Raw genomic sequence first — 19,908 nt, 5'->3', positions numbered from 1 at the left:
TTGTTCCCACACATCTAAGAGCTGGTTTAGTCTTAGCTCTACTGCTAAAGAGCCAATAAAGCTATGTCCTCTCACTGGGCCATTATGTCCACTGTTGGTTCTGTTCTGAAACAGCTTTTTTTGTAGTTATCTGAATTCACGTGGGATCATAGACTTCTGAATTCTCGTTCACAGAAATCTTTCTAACAGACATCTTCCCTCCCTCCATTTTTGCTGTCCACTCTTCTTCTAGCCTTTTCTAATGAGTTTTCTCTAAAGTTGCAATTGGTTCTTCTTTTGGTTTGACCTTGTTTTAGAACTTTATAATAATTAAAAATTTTAGGTACCTTTATATAATTTTATAAATTTGTTCATCCTCACAAAAGCTGTTTCAAATATGTCTTTTTAAAATTTTTATTTAGCAATGAGGAGTTTTGTTGCACATTGTCCTGAACTCCTAACTGAAGATGTGATTAGAAAATTGATGACCCCTATTGAATGTGCCATGACTATGATGTCACAGTAAGTAGGCAATTAGGACACATTAACATCCAATTTTATATATTTATAAATAGCCATGTTTTGTAATTCCCTATAGTATCATATAGGAAATGTACTAAATTTTATTTGTGTGAAGTGACTTTAAAAATTTCAGTAGCTATGTGGATTGAAATAAAATTGTATTTTATTTATTTATTTTAATTATTATTTATTTATTTATTTTGGCGCACTGGGTCTTAGTTAAGGCATGTGGGCTTCTTAATTGCAGCATGCAAGCTCTTAGATGCAGCATGCATGCGGGATCTAGTTCTCTGACCAGGGATCGAACCCGGGCCCCCTGCATTGTCAGCGTGGGGCCTTACGCACTGGACCACCAGGGAAGTCCCTAAAATTGTATTTTATAGTGTTTCTGTTACTAACAGTAAAAGTCACAAAATAAACTAAAAGAAAAATGTAATACTTATCAATGTACTTTGATGGTACATTGATACATGGCTGGAAAAAAATGTAAGTATTATTCTAATAAGCTAATACTAATTATACTTTTGATATTTTAGCATTCCATCTGTAATTAAAGCCCACGGAGCTCATCTGAAAGCTAGTGCTGCAATGGTCCGTTTAAGACTTTATGATATCTTGGCGTTGTTACCTCCAAAAACTTATGAAGGTAAATAAAATTTGTGGATGTCTAATAAAAATTCTTCAGTATACCTTTGCAGTTCTTCACAATATCATAGAGTTCTGACCATGTAAAGGAAGGCAACCATTTTCCTTTTCTTCATACATAGTAGCTAACACTTGTTGAGCACTACTGTGTTCCAGGTCTCGTTCTAAGCCCTTAACAGGTATTAGCATCTTTGACTCTAACCACAACCTTATGAGGCTAAAATATAGCTTTCTTTAAAGATAAAGAATCTCCATTGTAAAGCAATTATACCCCAATAAAGATGTTAAAAAAAAAAAAAAAAGATAAAGAATCTCAGGTACTTAGAGGTTGTGTAACTTGCACAAGTCTGGGAGGTAGTTAAGTGGCAGAGCTTGGATTCAAACCCAGTTGGTTCATCTTCAGAGTCTATGCTTTTAATGACTATCCCAACTGTTATAATACAGCCAAAATTTAGGAATCTGGAGGGAGAATAGTAACGTACTTTTGCAGAAGTTAAATGTCATATAAAATGTTAATATTCCAGTGCAACCATGCCCAAGAATTTTGATATGCTCTGGTTCAGTGTTTACACATCGTTAAGTAATTAATAGTAAATAATAATCATCATATTTAATATATTTAAAATAAAAAATCTTTTCTCTATTTGAGTTTTTGATTACTTTAAATAATTTGGGCTAAAAGGCATAATACAATAACAAAAAAGGAAGTGCCATTATTGTGTATTAAAACCAGTGTTAAAATATTTAATACTGGTTTTTCTTAAAAGGGAACGGGGACTTAATTATTTTACTCCTGTTGAACATATTGCTGCTCTTGGTGGGCAGTGATTGTCATTTTCTTAAAAAGTATTCTCTTTAATCTGACCTGAAGTTCTGTTTTTTAGGCTCTTTCAATGCACTTCTTAGAGAACTGGTAGCAGAATTCACTTTGACTGACAACTCAGCCAACACAACTACTTCCCTCCTCAGATCCCTCTGCCACTATGATGATAGTGTTCTTCTTGGTTCCTGGCTTCAAGAAACTGATCATAAATCAATTGAAGACCAGGTAGTAAGCTATAAAGTGAAATGAGATACTAGCTTGATTGAAAAACAATGGTCCTATTACACATTGTCATTTAAAAAGAAAATATTGTAGACTAAGGTTTAATTTTCATTTAGCTTTCTTAGACGTTTAAAGATACCTTCCTAGGGGTGGATAAATAGTGAAAAAAGGAAAGCAGCAACAGTTAGAATTTGGCGAACTGTCTTTATTCAATATTCTGTGTATTTAGGTACGCTGGGGTTTCATTGGCAAAGGTCAGTTTTGATTAGCTTTTTGGTTGTTGGTGTTTGTTTTGGTTTAGTTTATTTTGTGACAGGTTAGAGAGGAATAGGATTTAGTAGGTTGAAGATTTAGAACCTTTTTTGCCCACTGAATACATTATTTCTTATGTACCTTTTAAAAAGTGTTACTAAAGGCCGCTTTTAAAAAATTTTTTGCGGGTTTAAGTTATTCCTGACATTATTTTGCTTACACATTACTGCAAAAATGTTTTAGAATGAACAAAACTTTTAAAAAAAATTGCATGAACTGTTGTGACTTTTTTTAATGGCCAAATTATATCTCTCTATTTAAAATTTTTCAGATTTAATCATTCTGTTCTTTCATTGTTACTTTTTCTCTCGCCTCCCCTGTTTTGTCACGCCCAGTACTTGGTAAGTGAATTTCCCAAAGTGGATCTTGAATGATTTTTATGTCCTTCTTTTGCAGCTCCAGCCAAACAGCGCATCTGGAAGTGGGGCTCTGGAGCATGATCCATCCTCCATTTATTTACGAATACCTGCGGGAGAAGCTGTGCCTGGGCCTCTTCCCCTTGGAGTTTCAGTCATTGATGCTTCTGTGGCTCTTTTTGGTGTAGTGTTTCCTCATGTTTCTTTTAAACACCGGTTAGTATAAAGTCAATAAGGTGATTTTAGTTAAATATAAATTATTTTCAAGCAGTACATTTTCCCAACCAAGCTAACTCTTCAATAAGAAGAGTTTGAACAATAGTCTCCTAAATGTAATAACATAAGTGGCACATAATAAATTGCATGCAAACTCCACATAATTTGAAACTGTTTTTAAAATTTGACCCCATGTACTAGCATATGATATCCACTTGTATTGTGAACTCGGTCTTAAACAACAAAATTTTCATTATAGTAGTTTGTTTGCCAGTTTATAAGTAGGTTTGCCTGTATCTTTAATTAGGGACACCAGTTTTCCAAGTCTTGTTACTGAGGAATTAAATGAATGAGAAGTCTACTCCCTAATATGACATTTGTCAGATGGTTAAAGTCTGGAACTTGGAACACTGAAGTAACTGATTCTTTTTTTAATAGGAACATTTTAATTTGCTATACTTTGTGTCCACAGACACCATACTTAACTTAGTAAGCATTTTATATACTTACAGTGATTTTCCCAGAAGAAGGAGTAAAAATGAATTAATGCAAGACCTTCACAGATCAGGTTTTACAAACTATGCCTTAAAAACATTGTTGTAGTTGTATAGAAAAGATAGCATATCTTTACATATGTAGGTTAGTTGATTAATTGGTTTTTAATTTGAGGGGAAATTTTTAAATATGAAATTTTACTTTATCCGGATATCTTTAAGAACATTTGGTTGCCACATAAATGTTAAAGATCATTAAAGGTGAAAGGATCTTATAAGGCATCTACTTTAACGTCCTTGTTTTAAATCTAAAGAAATCTAGGTCTAAGAGTTCGTGGTTTGTCAGAAATTATACAGCTAGTTATGAGACCTGTAACTAGAATTCAGGATAATCTTTTTTTAAAAAAAAAAATTTATTTATTTATTTATGGCTGCATTGGGTCTTCATTGCTGTGTGTGGGCTCTCTAGTTGACGTGAGCGGGGGCCACTCTTCGTTGTGGTACACAGGCTTCTTGTTGCGGTGGCTTCTCTTGTTGCGGAGCACGGGCTCTAGGCACACGGGCTTCAGTAGTTGTGGCTCACAGGCTCTAGAGCGCAGGCTCAGTAGTTGTGGCGCACGGACTTAGTTGCTCCGTGGCATGTGGGATCTTCCCGGACCACGGCTCAAACCCGTGTCTCCTGCATTGGCAGGTAGATTCTTAACCACTGTGCCACCAGGGAAGTCCTCTTAACTTTATTAAATCACTTTTGTGGAACCAGATGAAGTAAAAATACATAAGTTCTATTAAAATATGTAACATAAATATCCAGGGATGTAGGAATCAGTGAATAAATTATGGAAAGTTGATAGGCTGGAATACATTTTACAGAGACAATGTTTTGATATCAGAAAATGCTCATTATATAGTGTTAAATGAAGAAGGTAAAAGGCAAGAAGTGATCCCAGTTTGATATTTTAAAATACGTGAAAATGTTCGATGGTTATTTCTAGGTAGGAACTTTTTGTTAATATTTTTCAAATTAAAAGAAATAAATCTAGTAAGGAAAAAAATTTGTTTAAGTCATGTATTTGAGGTCAGTTATAGGCACATGATGTTTGATGGCCATGTTGGAGACCATGTGTGTCTTTTCAGGCGTGTGCTTGAAAGCAGTGTGGACAGTGCCCTGCTTCTTCAGCATAGATGTGGATCTGTGTCAGACAGGTGTACAAGTGTCAGCTTTAGCCCCAGGTACCTCTAACTGGAGTTCCTGCTGGAGGCTAGATGTTTTCTTCCTATGTGATTTTTGAAGAATGCTTTGACCTGAGACCCATGGCCTTTTATAATTGAGCATAAATCCTTCCAGTGAAATTTCCCTAGATTCCTTTGCCCCACCTCTATTCTTTTTAGAAGAATCTGATATGACCTCATTCTCTTTAATCAGAAGAGTCTCAAATGGCTGTGATTTGGGGAAGAGGGATAACTGTCTCATTTTAAAAATTTGAAACAAGAAAACCAATTCACCTCTGATTTTTCACATTTAACAAAATTGACCAAAGCTAAATCTTTTTAAAAAAAATCTCCCAATTAGCTTCTAAAGATAGGACACGAGGTACTATTTTCTTCTATGTGTGAGAGTATTTTTTAAAAAGAAAAAAATTATGCCACATTTTAAGATTTCCAACTTAAAAATCTTCCACAGAGATGCACAATTAATGATTGTTATTCAAGAAACCTTGAGCACCTACTTTATGCCAGGCGCTTTGTTGCACACTGAAGACCACTGAAATTATGACATTATTTTGCTGATTGAAACTTAATATTAGTCCCTTGTGTTGTGCCAGTTAGTAGTTCATGTCTGTATATTAATTCAGAAGTAGGAGATCCAGTTTAGACCAGGGAATGAAGTGAAGAGAGATAGCATGGGGCATTATTTGTTAAACAATCAGCTTATACCCTTCTTCTTATCTCTTGTTTTTTGGGCCAGGTTTGAATAAAAAGTATTGCTAATGTGATCTTTATTGTTACAGATTACAGATGTTGGATCACTTTGCCGAATGTGTTAAACAAGCCAAAGGTGTTCGCCAGCAGGCTGTGCAGCTTAATATTTTTACAGCTGTTCTTAGTGCACTAAAGGTATTTACTTTTAAAACATAGCAAATATTCTGAACTAAGATTTTATTTTATTTTTTATTTCTATTTTTTTGTGGTACACGGGCCTCTCACTGTTGTGGCCTCTCCCATTGCGGAGCACAGGCTCTGGACTCGCAGGCTCAGCGGCCATGGCTCACAGGCCCAGCCGCTCCACAGCATGTGGGATCTTCCCGGACCAGGGCACGAACCCGTGTCCCCTGCATCGGTGGGTGGACTCTCAACCACTGCGCCACCAGGGAAGCCCCTGAACTAAGATTTTAATTAATACCTTTAATATAGTAATTCAGACATAACTAGACTATTACGTTTATATGTATAGCTCTGGATAACCATGCTTTTATATTATTTCATTTAAATTACTAGAAACTTTATATTAGGCTCATTGTATTTAAATAAGTATTTTATATTTTAGTAATATTAAAATTCATATTTTGATTTGATACCTCAAATTTTACAAGTGCTGGTATATTCAGAATTTTCAAACATGTCTGACTAATGAAATTTGGTATTCTATTGAAGGCTAACTAGATAAAGCTTAAGTTTGATTTGTGGTTTAGATCATAAAGCAGGAGAGGCTATGTTTGTTATGTAGTTAAAAGAGTGCTGCATTTAGAGATTGTGTTCTGGTTTAGCTACTCAATAGGTTTCTGTCTTGTATAGTTCCTTTAGCCTTTTTTAAACCTCATATTCTACATGTATGAAGTGAAATAACAAATATTTTGCTTATCTCTCAGAGTTCATGTACTGTACTATGGAGCTTATAGCCTCTCATGATGTATTTGAAAAGTCATGTTATTCAGCACTAAGCTTATTATAAGATATCACTGCTTTAAAAGGGCAACAAGTACAAGTGTTTAAATGGGCATGAATTAAATCACATTTTGTAAACTTCAGGGAAAAGGGATGTAGGCATTGGTTATACAAATAAAGGCTTGTACCATTTATATAATCATTAGTATATGCCCTTTTCAGAGACCATCAGCTACCAACATCTGAGTTTTTTAAGAAAGGAGTGGGGTGGTCATAGTTTCCCTCAGTGGTTGGAAGGTTGGTTAACAGCTGTAATATTGCTGTACAGTATGTATTTCTTCATATATGTGCTCACTAATGCCTCTGCTGTAGTTAACATTTTCCCTAGCTACCATGACTTATATTTTTGGTCTCAAGTAAGTAATTTAAGTTCCAGGACAGTAAGTGTAACTAGAAGAGAGATATTAACATTTAGTATGATGAACATTCATACTGATTCAGTTCAACATTCAGTTACTGATTATTCTTACCTCATTTTGTCTTTAGGTATGTATTGGATATACTCTTTATGACATAATTATTGTCTCTGGCATTTTTATATAAATGTATCAAAGTTTCATGTTCATGAGGCCTTTTCCTTCCTTAAAGTTATAATGATAAATTTCAGTCAGTTAAATAACAGTTGATTTAATAATACAGTGTCCTTTATGTATAAAAACAACTTTTAAGTATTTGTCTTTGGATAGAGACACTCCCAGGTATTGTTGGTTTTAGGGCTGATTCAACTACAGCTATGTAATATATCATGTTGTGAAATCCTGTTTAGGAAAGTGATTACTGTCAGTCTAACATGTATTAATTCTAGGCATAGTATATGCATGGGAAAGTTGGCTGAAGAAAATAATGTGTGAAGATATATGTATATTTACAAAGATTGCAGTCCTTTTTTTTTTTTTTTTTTAAATAACCATAGGGCCTGGCTGAAAACAAAAGTACTTTAGGACCTGAGGAAGTTCGTAAATCTGCTCTGACACTAGTTATGGGGGCCCTTGACAACCCAAACCCCATCTTACGATGTGCAGCAGGGGAAGCTCTTGGAAGAATGGCTCAGGTGGTTGGAGAAGCAACTTTCATTGCTAGAATGGCCCAATATAGCTTTGACAAGTAAGTGGGTCTCTTTATCAACAAGTAATTTTCTCTCATACACAAAGATGTCTTTTAAGTTATCAGGAATTATTAACTGGACTGTATATTTTCCACATGGTAGATACTTTCAGTGTGGTGCAGGTTTCTGTTTCAGCTCTTGAATGTTACATAACAAAATCAAGAGGATTGTTAGTGACGGCATCTCTCAGTTATATGTAGTCCTTTTCTCTTATCTCTGCCCGCCCACACCCCCCGCCATTATTCTTTCTGTTAATTTTCACTTTTTGGGATAAGCCATTCTTTTTCTAACTACTACCAAGTTTATCATTTCTTAAATTATCCCTGAAACAGGGGATACATTTAGCATTAGCTTTTAAGAATTTCTTGGCAATATTAATTTGAAAGAGTGATCTCAGAGATCCAAATAAGTATGATTAAGATGATAAATGCAGTTATTAGTGACTGTTGATTGTTAATCAAGTACTTGAAGTAGAGCAGTTGAAAATCAAGAGTGGTCAAGAATTAACACTTGAGTTATGTAAATTAATCATTCTTTTTTTTTTTTTTTTTTTTGGTGGTACGCGGGCCTCTCACTGTTGTGGCCTCTCCCGTTGCGGAGCACAGGCTCCGGACGCGCAGGCCCAGCGGCCATGGCTCACGGGCCCAGCCGCTCTGCGGCATGTGGGATCCCCCCGGACCGGGGCATGAACCTGCGTCCCCTGCATTGGCAGGCGGACTCTCAACCACTGCGCCACCAGGGAAGCCCAAATTAATCATTCTTAAGTATTGTATATTTTGAGGATTAATTATACCAAACTATATCATAATTATTAACAAGAGAGAGGTTGGGAGAAGCAGTGGTTGTGAAGTAGTGGTTCGGAAGAAGTATTTTCTGAACTCTTGCGTATCTGAGGACGGCTGTCCTTGTCTTCACACACGATGGCAGTTTGGCTGGTTTAGGATGATGCCCCAGTGTATTGTTTGACTCACTAAGGATAATATGAGCAGGCAGAATGTAGCTAAACTATTCCCAGACACTTAATCTTCTGCAGGATGACTTTGCTTATTTTCTAGCAATAGATTAACTTTGCCTTTTCCAAGTGTCTCTCATTAATCCTGAAATCAGCTTTTGTTAAAGAATTTTTAAAAGTTAGAGCCAGTCTTAGCTACCTGTTTCATGGTTTGTGCTCTGTTAATAGTAGGTAAAATAAGAGTGTATTTCTTTGGAAAACTCTTGACTGGTTAATTTTTCTTTAGTTACAAGTGGTTTTAATTTATAAGTGCTTTAATACCTATAGGAGTATTTATACTTATTCTGGTAAAACACAAGGACATTTCATTCATATTCATACCTGTCTGGTTAATGGTTTGCAAGTGTTCTCAGTGCTTAGTTTCATTAGCTTTTCTAAATAATTTATTATGATCTGAAATTAATTAGTATATAGATTTTGTTATTTGTTTTTTCACATTTTAAGTTATCTGAAATTGGAATTTGTCCTAAAATCTCTAAGAAATGTCATAATTATTTGTCAGCATTTTTTTCTTTTATACTGTTATATAAAATAATGGTACATTAAGAAAAATCTGTGGTATCTTAGATTTGACAAAATCTGGTTCTATTTTGAAAAAGCTTCAATATCCTGCAACTTCATTATGTCAGACTGTTTTTATCAACATTATCTCTTGCTGATATAGTATCCAACTATGAAAAGCCAAATCACCTATACATACAGATCTGTCAGCTGTTTTTGCATGTTAAAATCATATGCCATCTTAGCATTAAGACTGGAATCATTCCTATAAACCGTTCTCAGTTAATAGGGAGTAACTCAATTGCTTAAGACCCAGTTCAGAAAAAAATAAAAACCATTACTGGTTAAATTAGTTTCCATTCAAATTGAAAATCACTCTGAGACCCCTGGGAAAGTATATATATGATATATTTTTGTATCTTAGATTACTTACTTTATTGAATAGATGACTGTCACTGAGAAAATTGGCTCAGCTTTTTTTTAGCTCACTGAAATGAACTCTGAAAAGTAACAATATGATGGAAGCTTCCTAATCTGTATAAGCCTTTTTAGAATTCACAGGTTGCATTCATTCTTCTTTCATTCCTCAAAACAACTGCTATATAGGAGTAATGATAATGTTCATTTTACAGATGGAGAAACTGAGGCATAGAGAGAGAGATCACTTATCCAAGGATATAGTATATTAGAAATACTGCTAAGGATGGACTTAGTTCACTTCCTTCATTACTACATTTCTTAATGTCTGTTCCATCGTGACAGCACTTAGAATTTTTCTTTCTTTGCCATAGGCAAACTGACCAGCCAGAGTCTTGGTGATGGTTTTTCATATCTTGGCTTTATTTCATTTTTATGAGCTTGTGACAGAAGTTTGATCATGGATGGCTTATTGAGAGTTATAATATAGTTTTGAAAATGCAGCCAAAGTTGCTTTCTAGCCTCCTTTGTTATTTTAGGAGTTTTGTTCTTAGTGGTATTTTAATGTTTTCTAATAGTAACTGACTATGTTGGTGCGTGATTATGAGTCATAGTCTTTTTGTCTTATTTGTCTTTTATTTAAAACACCAATGGTAAAAAATACATTTCAAATGGTTCTTGTCTTTTCAAGGAATAATTAATTTTAAAAGCTGTGAAGTTGTAGGTCCTCTTTCATATTTCTCTAAAGGTAGGCTTTCTTCAGTGAAATGTATGACTTTAACCAGTTTAAAGTAAATCTCTAACTCTTGTTAGTGAGTAGAGAAAGAAGTAATAAAGATTGTAATCTTTTCTGATTTCCAGAATAAATCCCTTTTATTGTGTGATTCATAAGCTTGTTATTGCCATAGGGAAATAGAAAAAACAATCCCTGAAGCATAACTCTTTTCCAGATTGAAATCAGCTCGAGATGTTGTATCCAGAACTGGCCATTCTTTGGCTCTGGGCTGTTTGCATCGTTATGTTGGTGGTATCGGCTCAGGACAACATCTGAAGACCAGCGTCAGCATTTTATTGGCTCTAGCACAGGATGGGACATCCTCTGAAGTCCAGGTATAATATGGATTTGTTTATTATGAAATTTTTTTCGATAAATTAATTAATTAATTAATTAATTTTGGCTGTGTTGGGTCTTCATTGCTGCACGCGGGCTTTCTCTAGTTGTGGAGAGCAGGGGCTACTCTTCGTTGCGGTGTGTGGGCTTCTCATTGAGGTGGCTTCTCTTGTTGCAGAGCATGGGCTCTGGGTGCGCAGCCTTCAGTAGTTGCGGTGCGCAGGCTTCAGTAGTTGCAGCGCACGGGCTTAGTTGCTCCGCGGCATGTGGATCTTCCCGGACCAGGGCTCAAACCCATGTCCCCTGCATTGGCAGGTGGATTCTTAACCACTGCACCACCAAGGAAGCCCTATTATGAAATTTTAAAATATTATTTTGAGGAAAATTATTTGTAAAAATAGTATTGATTCTGATGGGCTGTTAGGAAAAATGTCTTAGGGTCTTACTCTGTCATTTTGCTTTATGAGTGTATAAAAGGAATTTGTATCTGAACCTAATCCTAAAGTCTTTCTTATTCTGGGAGTTTAACCCATTCACAACATTCCTTGAAACATGGTTTCTTTTTATTATTTATCATCCTTTGTACATGTTTCCTCTTCTTTGTATTTCCTTACATTTGTTGGATGATCAAATTTCTTTTAATAGCAGTCTTCTCTCTCTTCTCTAATACCCTAACCCAGGTACAGTGTTGGCTGAATCTTCAGGTGTACTCCTTGAATTTCTTTTTTCTCTCTCCTTAAATATTTTATACAAAAATAGGTATAACTACAATAAGAGGCAAGAACTTCACATGTGTGAAAATATCCTATACTCTTGATTTGCCATTTCCCAGTGATGCATCTAAAAATATCGAGTATATGAAACCAATAGCATTCAACTCGCCAGCTTTATATTGGGACTCAGAAGCTGGAATAGACAAATTTGATTGCCATTACTGCCTGTCATTAGTTTGTTAATAAATGGGTTCCTTCACCATAAGAAAAGAATGCGAAATCCACCAGAGACTTCATCTACAGTCTTAGTTTGCCTTTGACTTCTTGGTAAAGGTTTCCAGCTGTGTAAAGCACAAAAGACCCAAAAGGACTAAAATCAAAAATGAAGTAATGTTGCTCCTAAAGAGGTGCTATGCTGTTTTTTGTGGTTTTTTCTTAATGCTGTTTCCATAGTAATCTGGAAGAAAAGAACACAACTGTGAAATTATTTTACCTAAGAAGTTGCTGCTTTCTTCTTTTCTGTCAACGAGTACGTGCTAGTTTTCTTTCCTTTGTCTTCACCTTTTTCTCAGCCCTCTCTTGCTTTAATTTCTTAAAACCACACTCGTGTAAGTGACTGCTTCACATGATTCTTTTTCTATGACATGACATCTTACTGTAACGTGGACCACTTATATTTCCTCAGAGCTTCTGTTTCAGCTCACATCTGCACAAGAATAGTATGGTAGCATTCTTCAGTTTTTTCTAAAGTCTCTTCTGTTATAAGAATCCTAACTCAAAATTTATACTTTGCAGTCAAATTATTGTATACATGTATTTAGTTATAACTACTAGAGATTTAGTCTTCAATAATGTTTTCTTTTTTGTATCCTCAACTCCTGTCTTCAGATCTTTGTTCTTATTTTATTTTTACTTGATAGGAAAACTTCCTTTAGCAATAATAATCTTAGAAAGGGTCGTTGACTGGTGTGCTTTTTGATTCCTTGCATATCTAAAAAAAAAAGGCTTTATTCTGTCTTCAAATTTGAATGATATTTGGGTTGGGTATACTGTTCCTGGCACACAGTCCTTTTTTTCATTATTCATAAATGTTTCAGTATTTTTTGTGTTGCGTGTAAGAGGCTAATTAATAGTAGCTTAATTTTTTGAGTTAAATTTCCATAGATATTAACATCTCAGTTTTTCATCATCTATCTATAAAAACTTTCAAATATGTTCTTTAAGAAGTAAATGTAACATATAAGCCAATAATCAAAACAACTGATGTGCAACTACTCTATTTAAAGTTTCTCTGCAGTGTGGCTTTGAATATTCAGATATAAAACTTTAATGATGAATTCATTTTCTTCTTTTACACAATGGATATATTTCACACGCCCAAAAGACATTGGTTTATGTAATAAATTTCTGAATTAATGATGCTTATGGACATCATAACTATCTTTTTCCCCATCTTTTTATTGCTAAGAAACTTATCTGAAATATGTCTGTATGTTTGTAACCTTATATTTTGGTTTCACAGTGTGTAAGAATTTTTCTCTCTATCCTTGCAGCTTAGAAATTTCATCAAATTCTATATAAGTTTATCTTTTCTTTTTCTCTTTCTGGTACTTATTTATATATTGAGTCTCTTGTCTTTATCCTCATTATTTTAATTTTTTTGTATTTTCACTGTGGGTTACAGGATAATCTTCCATTTGAACTTCAAAATAATGATTTTGGTATTTAACAATAATTCTTTTTTTTTCCAGTTTTCTACTGAACAATTTAATATAAATACTGGGTGTGTGTTTGTTTTTTAAAAACACTTCTAGAATCTCCTTTGTGCTTTAATTATTTGTCTTAAAAATCCTTATGATAGTTTTATTAAAATACTTTCTTTTGTTTCTTCCATTAATTTTTTTCTCCAGGATGTGTATTCTGGTTTTCCTCCCTCAAGCTGTTATATCCCTATTACTTTTGTCAATAAGTGTGGTTTCTACACATAACTGTCCAACTCAGGTTGCTAAATTCCCTAGGATTGGAGTAGATTGACAGGTAATAGAAATTAAGGTATGGATTTTTTTTCTGCCATGGTGGTAAGTTGGGTAGCTTCTCTGTTGAGACCCCTCTGTCCTCAGCCCAGTAGTGCAGCTCTCCTTTGGGACTGCCAACAGCAAAAATAAAAGGTTCGTTCTTTAACAGGTGGATGTGGGCAGCTTAAAGGACTTTGCGTTTTCTTAAGCCTGTGCTGATTACAGTACATTGCTCTGGGTTAGTTTTGCAAATACTATTAGCCACTAAGATTATTTGTGCTTAGTAAACAAAAATTTGGGCCTGAAATGGTTTGATGCACTTGAGGAACTGTTTTGTGAATGTCATTGCTCGAGAAGTAGATCTGAGTGCAGAACATTGTTTTATTTCAGACTAGTTTCTTAGTAAAACTCCAACAATACAGGCAATAAAGATATATTTGATGTCCATAGCAACCACTAAATCAAACACTTATTATATCAGTCATTGTTTTTTGGAAGTATGAAATACATGTACATTATAACAGAAAAATGAGTTCATCAGCAAAACTATTTTTCTGGCACTCAAAGCCACACTACAGAGAAACTGTAAACATAGCATTTGTACATCAGTGGCTTTGGTTATTAGCTACTGGTAGCTTATGTGCTACCTTTTATTTCTTAAGGAATATATTTCTAGATTATTGATTAAAAACTAAGATGTTGACAAAAAAAAACTACGATGTTGGTGTTTATGAAAATTTAAGTTAAATATCAATTCAGTATACTCTATTACTTACAATAAAATAAAATCATATTTTATTCCAGACTTGGTCCCTTCATTCACTTGCTCTGATAGTGGATTCCAGTGGCCCAATGTATCGTGGATATGTGGAGCCAACATTATCTCTAGTTCTTACCTTGCTGTTGACAGTTCCACCCTCCCATACAGAAGTTCATCAGTGTTTGGGTAGATGTTTGGGTGCTATAATAACTACTGTTGGCCCTGAACTACAAGGTGAGTAAATTCATCTTAAAGTAAAGGGACTAGATAGATAATTACTGTCTTTCAACTTCCTGAATGTCACCATAACGTTGCCTAAAGAAATCTTGTAACAATAATAATAATTACTATGTATTGAATGCTTGCAATTTACTGAACACCTGGAACTCTGCTTTTTACATGTGCTATTTTATTTAATCCCTGCAACAAACCTGTGATGTGAAGGTGATTTGAAGTTATGAGCAGAGAAAACATCTAAGTGAAATGTTACCTGAAGTCAAAGATAAAAGTGGAGTTCCTTTGGCCTGGAGTGCCATACAATTGTCTTCATGGACTTTAGCTTCACTTTTTTTTTTAACTCTATGGATGATAATATTATGTAGTTTTTCTCTGAGGAAGTAAGCTCAGAGAAGATAAGTTACTCAGCTAAGGAGTAGCAGATTTGTGATCCTAAGGCACATATTCTTACCATGCACTTCCACTGAAATAATTCTACTAATGGTTAAATTAAACACTCAGGTAAGAAAATTACTGTGAATTTATTCAAAATATATAAGCCACTTTCAGAGCATTCCTTTTTTTCCCCTACCATTTATTAAATCTTTCAATGGATCAGGCTTTTTATTTATATTACCTCACTTATTTGTGACAGCAGTCCTGATAAAGGTATATCTCTCTGATTTACAGATGAAATACTGAGGCTGAGAGAGGTCCAAGTTTTTAATATATATATATATGTGTGTGTGTGTGTGTGTGTGTGTGTGTGTGTATAGCCAATGAGTAGTTGGAATCAGAGGTGAAGCTCAGATAAATTTCCTTTGCCTGTATTCTTAATCACTATGCTATATGTTGCCTCCATTCGGACAGATATTAAAAAACAAAGATGGAAGTGAAAAAAGAAAAGATCTTAAGGATGAATGGTAGGAATTGAAAAAATGTGATTTAGACATGTCTCTCTCTTGGACTCAGTGTCCTCTGAGAAAAGTTGATAGTTCTTTCTTTCAGTGAATATCACAAGGATGTAGAGAGTATAAATATGTGCCTTTGATTAAGTGTAGGTGTTTACCAAGTACTTTCTGATGAGGCAGTGTGTATTTCAGACTAGAATGTGACTCTTGCGTGAGTCTATGATTTCCTTGTTTGGTCTCTGTTGTATATAAAATTATTTTGCATTGGTAAAAATTTTAAATCACTTATATTTGGCAATTAAGACATTTTAATCTAGACAGTATATAATACTGCAATTTATTTTTCCTACCTTTGTAAAAATTGCCATTAATTTTTTTTTTAAGAAGTAAAACTTTATTCAGAGATGAGCCATTAATCTTGTTAGGAAAATAGGATTTATCGTTATTATATAATAGATGTGGTATTATTGTTTGAACAGAGAATCAAATACAACAATGATGGGTTTAAAAGAGAATATAGTTTATCAGGGGATAAATGTAAAGCTAGCTAAATCTAAGAGAGATGCATTATCATCATTCATAAGCAGTTGTGTTTTGAAATCATTTGTATGGATTTTGCAGAATTTTTGTTTTCAAAACAGTCTGAATAGTAATCAGAAATATTTATTTATCTTAAAAGTGACTCCTTTTTTTATTTTGATGAAGTATAGTTGACATGCAATATTATATTCATTTCAGGTGTACAACTGACATTTATATGTATTATGATCACCACATTATGTCTAATAACCATCTGTCATTGTGTAAAGTTATTATATTATTCACTGTATTCCCTATGCTGTACATTACATCCTTTAAAAAGTGACTTCCTGGGGAATTCCCTGGTGGTCCAGAGGTTGTTAGGACTCTTAGCTCTCATTGCTAGGCGCCCGGGTTGGATCCCTGGTCGGGGAACTAAGATCCCGCAAGCCACGCAGCGTGGCCAAAAAAATAGAATAGAATAGAATAAAGTTTTCTTTTTTTGAGGTTGGCTTTAAAGGAAAGGAATTTCTGGGACGACTTTCTTATAACAGGGGATAGGCAGGATAGGCAAATTAACTATGGCCCATGGGCCGAATCTGCTCAGATGCCTGGTTTTTTGGTCCTTTTTTTTTTTTAACAGCCTATGAGGTAAGAATGGTTTTAACATTTTTAAATGGTTATATAGGCACTTACATAATAGACTAGTGTGGATTTTGCCTCTTGGCTAGCACAGTAAAAAATATTTACTTTTGGCCCTTTAAAGAAAAGTTTACTGACTCCTGTTCTGTAGGATTTTATTTGCTTGATAAAATGTAAGCTGTCAAAATGTAAGGGGAAAAAAAGTAAGGGCATTTCTTATAGTGATTATTGGTTTAACAATTGCAGTACCAAACCTAACCATAGAGCAAACATACTAGTTAATGTTAATTCAACAGTTATTCTTTTTTTTTTAATTGAAGTACAGTTGATTTACAGTGTTGTATTAATTTCAGGTGTACTTTTTTGTTTGTTTGTTTAGAAAGAGGGGTTATTTAGAAGATAATTATTTTCTAGGGACATTTTTGGTGTTACTAATAAAATCATTGTACTTTATGTTCTCTTTGACTTTGCTTCTAGGGAATGGAGCAACAATATCCACAATCCGTTCTTCTTGTTTGGTGGGTTGTGCAATAACCCAGGACCATTCAGATTCTCTCGTGCAGGCAGCTGCCATATCTTGCCTTCAGCAGCTTCACATGTTTGCACCACGACATGTCAATCTGTCTAGTCTCGTTCCTAGCCTTTGTGTAAGTATGAAGCTATTTCATTCATTGATTTAATTACGGAGCCCCAAATTTGTTTCCCAAAAGATCAGACTAGGCCAAAACAAAAAAACATGTTTCCTGGGCTATCCATTCTAGAGTTTCAGCTTAGTAGTCACTTTATGACTTTTCATTTTATTCACTGATTTTCTTTTTTACCCTTTAAGAAATATTTTAATGAACTGTTCATTTCTTGGCTAAGAATGTATCATATTTTCAGTCTTTCCCACTCAGAATTCTTTTTCCTAAAGTTTGCTTGTTAACTTCTGAGGATCTGTTACTATCATCACAGTTGTTAATTGATTCACTGAACAAATATTTATTGAGAGGTTGCTATATGTCAGGAACTGTGCAAAGTACTAGGGATACATTTGTGGATGAGACAAGATGATGCCTCTGTCATAATGGAGTTTATAGTTTAAAGGGAATATGGTCAACAATGATTATTTACAAATAAGTGCTAGAAGAGGCTACAGGAGAGCATATAACAGGGGAGCCTATATACCCAGGCATTCAGAAAAGATTTCCCTGAAAAAATGATATGTAAGGTGTGAACTGTAGGTAGGATAAATAGGAGTTAGTTTGGGGAAAAGCGTGACGTTAGAGTAACAGCACTTATTTTTAGGCAGAGGGAAAAATATGTGAAAGGCCCTGAGATGAGAAGGAGGGGATGCATTTTAGGAACCTTTTAGTCAGTGTGGTTAAGGCTAAGAGAGAAGAGGGGGAGCTGGGTCATAGGGTCACAAGATGAAGCTGGACAATTAGCCAGGTGACACATCTTGCAGACTTTCTAGATATGTTAAAACTTTGGACTTTATTCTGCAAGTGATTGGGAACCAGTAGAAGGAATTCCACAGGGGAGTAACATGATCAGATTTGCACTTTTTACATTTCGTTCTTGCTGCATAGTGGCGAATGGACTCTACAGGGTAGGAATTATGGTGGTCTAGGGATGGAGAGGAAAATGACTTTTCCAAGTTAGCAGCAATGGGAATGGGGAAAAATAGATGGATTTGAGTGATATTTAGGAAAAAGGATTGATAGAATTTGTTGATTAATTAGGGGATGGAGGAAGGATGTGACCCAGGTTTCTGACTTGAGCAAAGTAATATAACTTCCTGAGATTGGCAACACTGGAATAGGAGAAGGTCTGAAAGAGTGGATATCATTAATTCAGTTTTAGACATTTGAATAGTTACATGGACCTGGAGCTCGGAAAAGAGAAGTCTGGTTGGAGAGGTTCACTTGGGAGGCATGAGCATTTAAATGGTAAAGACATAGGAGTAGATGAGATCGCCAGGGAGAGAGTGCTGAATGAGGAACCCAGTATATAAAATTTAGTAAAGGAAAAAGAGTCAGCAAAAAACATGAAAGAGCAGTCAGAGAGTTAAAAAGGAAAATAGAGGTTGTGGTGTTCACAGATGCCAGGTGGAGTAGCAGAGTGGTCAGCCATATCAAATATTGTCAAGAGATCAAATGAGATGACAGCTACAGTGTGTCCTTTGACTTTTGTCACATGGTGTCCTTAGCAAGAGCTCATCTGGTAGAGTGGTACAGACGGAAGCCCAAATATACCGGGTTACATATGGAATGTGAACAGGAACTTCTTTCCAGAAGTTTGACTGTAAAGGAGAGGACAGAGGATAGACAATAGGTCAAGTGGGTGATGGCGTCAAAAGAGATGCTTTTACTTCTACAGTAGTGAGAAGAGTGAGCGTGTTTATATGTTGACAAGATGGAGCCAGTAGGGTGGGAGAGTTAAAGGTGTAGGACAGAGAGGGAATAGTTAATCCTCCAAGGTTTCCAGTGACATAGTTTTCAGGACACAGGTAGGGGGGTATCTCTTCCAGTGCAAAATGAAGAAAGGAGGAGAGGATGAGTGTAGGCATGGAGAGGATGAGTGTAGACACAGGTGGGTTTTGGATTTGGTGACTGGAAGTTGAGGGAGTTATTATATAATGACTGGTATTTTCTTAATCAAGTAATAGGGAAGATCAAGTTCTGTGAATGAGGGAGCAAAGAGGAGGATCAGAAGTTTGAGGAGAATGGGATGTGGGAGATTGAAGTAACTGCAGAAATAAAAGATTCTGTGATAGTTCCGAGGGTTCAGTAGAGGTTAGTGACCCTCTTCAGCTCCGTCGTGTGATTTATGATGGTACCAGTGCATCTAGTTGTGAGATTTTTCTCCAACAGCTGTAAACATCTTAGGTGCAGGCATTGAGCAGGTATGCTGATACATTCATAGTTGGACTTTGGCCAAGCAGATTCACTTAAATGACAGCAGGATGGGGGAGGAAGGATATTAACAAGACAGCGCTGAAATGATGGGTTATGGAATCTCATTTGGGTGAGGGAGGAAGGTAAAGACAAGAGGAGCAAGAAGGGTACCATAGAGGTAACCGTGGGAGAATATTGTTGAGGAAAGGGAAGAGAAGGTTATCCAGGAGGAGGTGAAGGAACTGAAAGGCCAAGATCTTAGCCGTTAGATCTGGTGTGGTATATTTAGCTTTACTCAACAAGATTTGCTCCTTTTCACCGTAGACCGGAGGGAACTGAATCAGTCCCAGACCGTCAAGGTGTGCTGCAGGGTGGAAACCAGATGCACATGAAATGTTTACAGAGAACATCCACAAAGAAAATAGTCAACTAATAGTATACACTAGATTGCATTCTGCAACAAGATATGTACCATCCTGCCAAAAGCCATGGCCTAATGCCAAGTTCTGAGGGCACAGATGGCATCTCTTGAGCAAGGTGGACTTGTTACATGATACAGCTCTAATAGGCAACTGATAAATGTGATGAAGATGCA

At 35.5% G+C, this 19,908-nt stretch overlaps 1 protein-coding gene across 1 annotated transcript in view; it reads left to right on the top strand.

Moving 5' to 3' along the window:
• Positions 1 to 19,908, top strand: part of HEATR5B (HEAT repeat containing 5B) — an 86,359-nt gene that overhangs the window by 25,182 nt on the left and 41,269 nt on the right. The window contains exons 13-21 of the mRNA XM_082852123.1: positions 402 to 501; positions 1,038 to 1,147; positions 2,031 to 2,194; positions 2,900 to 3,075; positions 5,579 to 5,684; positions 7,426 to 7,616; positions 10,498 to 10,657; positions 14,191 to 14,380; positions 16,912 to 17,081. Coding sequence (XP_082708249.1) covers positions 402 to 501; positions 1,038 to 1,147; positions 2,031 to 2,194; positions 2,900 to 3,075; positions 5,579 to 5,684; positions 7,426 to 7,616; positions 10,498 to 10,657; positions 14,191 to 14,380; positions 16,912 to 17,081 — 1,367 coding nt within the window. The remainder of the gene's footprint in view (positions 1 to 401; positions 502 to 1,037; positions 1,148 to 2,030; positions 2,195 to 2,899; positions 3,076 to 5,578; positions 5,685 to 7,425; positions 7,617 to 10,497; positions 10,658 to 14,190; positions 14,381 to 16,911; positions 17,082 to 19,908) is intronic.

The sequence above is a fragment of the Leucopleurus acutus genome, assembly GCF_964270905.1.
Source record: "Leucopleurus acutus genome assembly, chromosome: 12".
NCBI lineage: Eukaryota > Metazoa > Chordata > Mammalia > Artiodactyla > Delphinidae > Leucopleurus > Leucopleurus acutus.
This window is presented reverse-complemented; position numbering and strand designations above follow the sequence as displayed.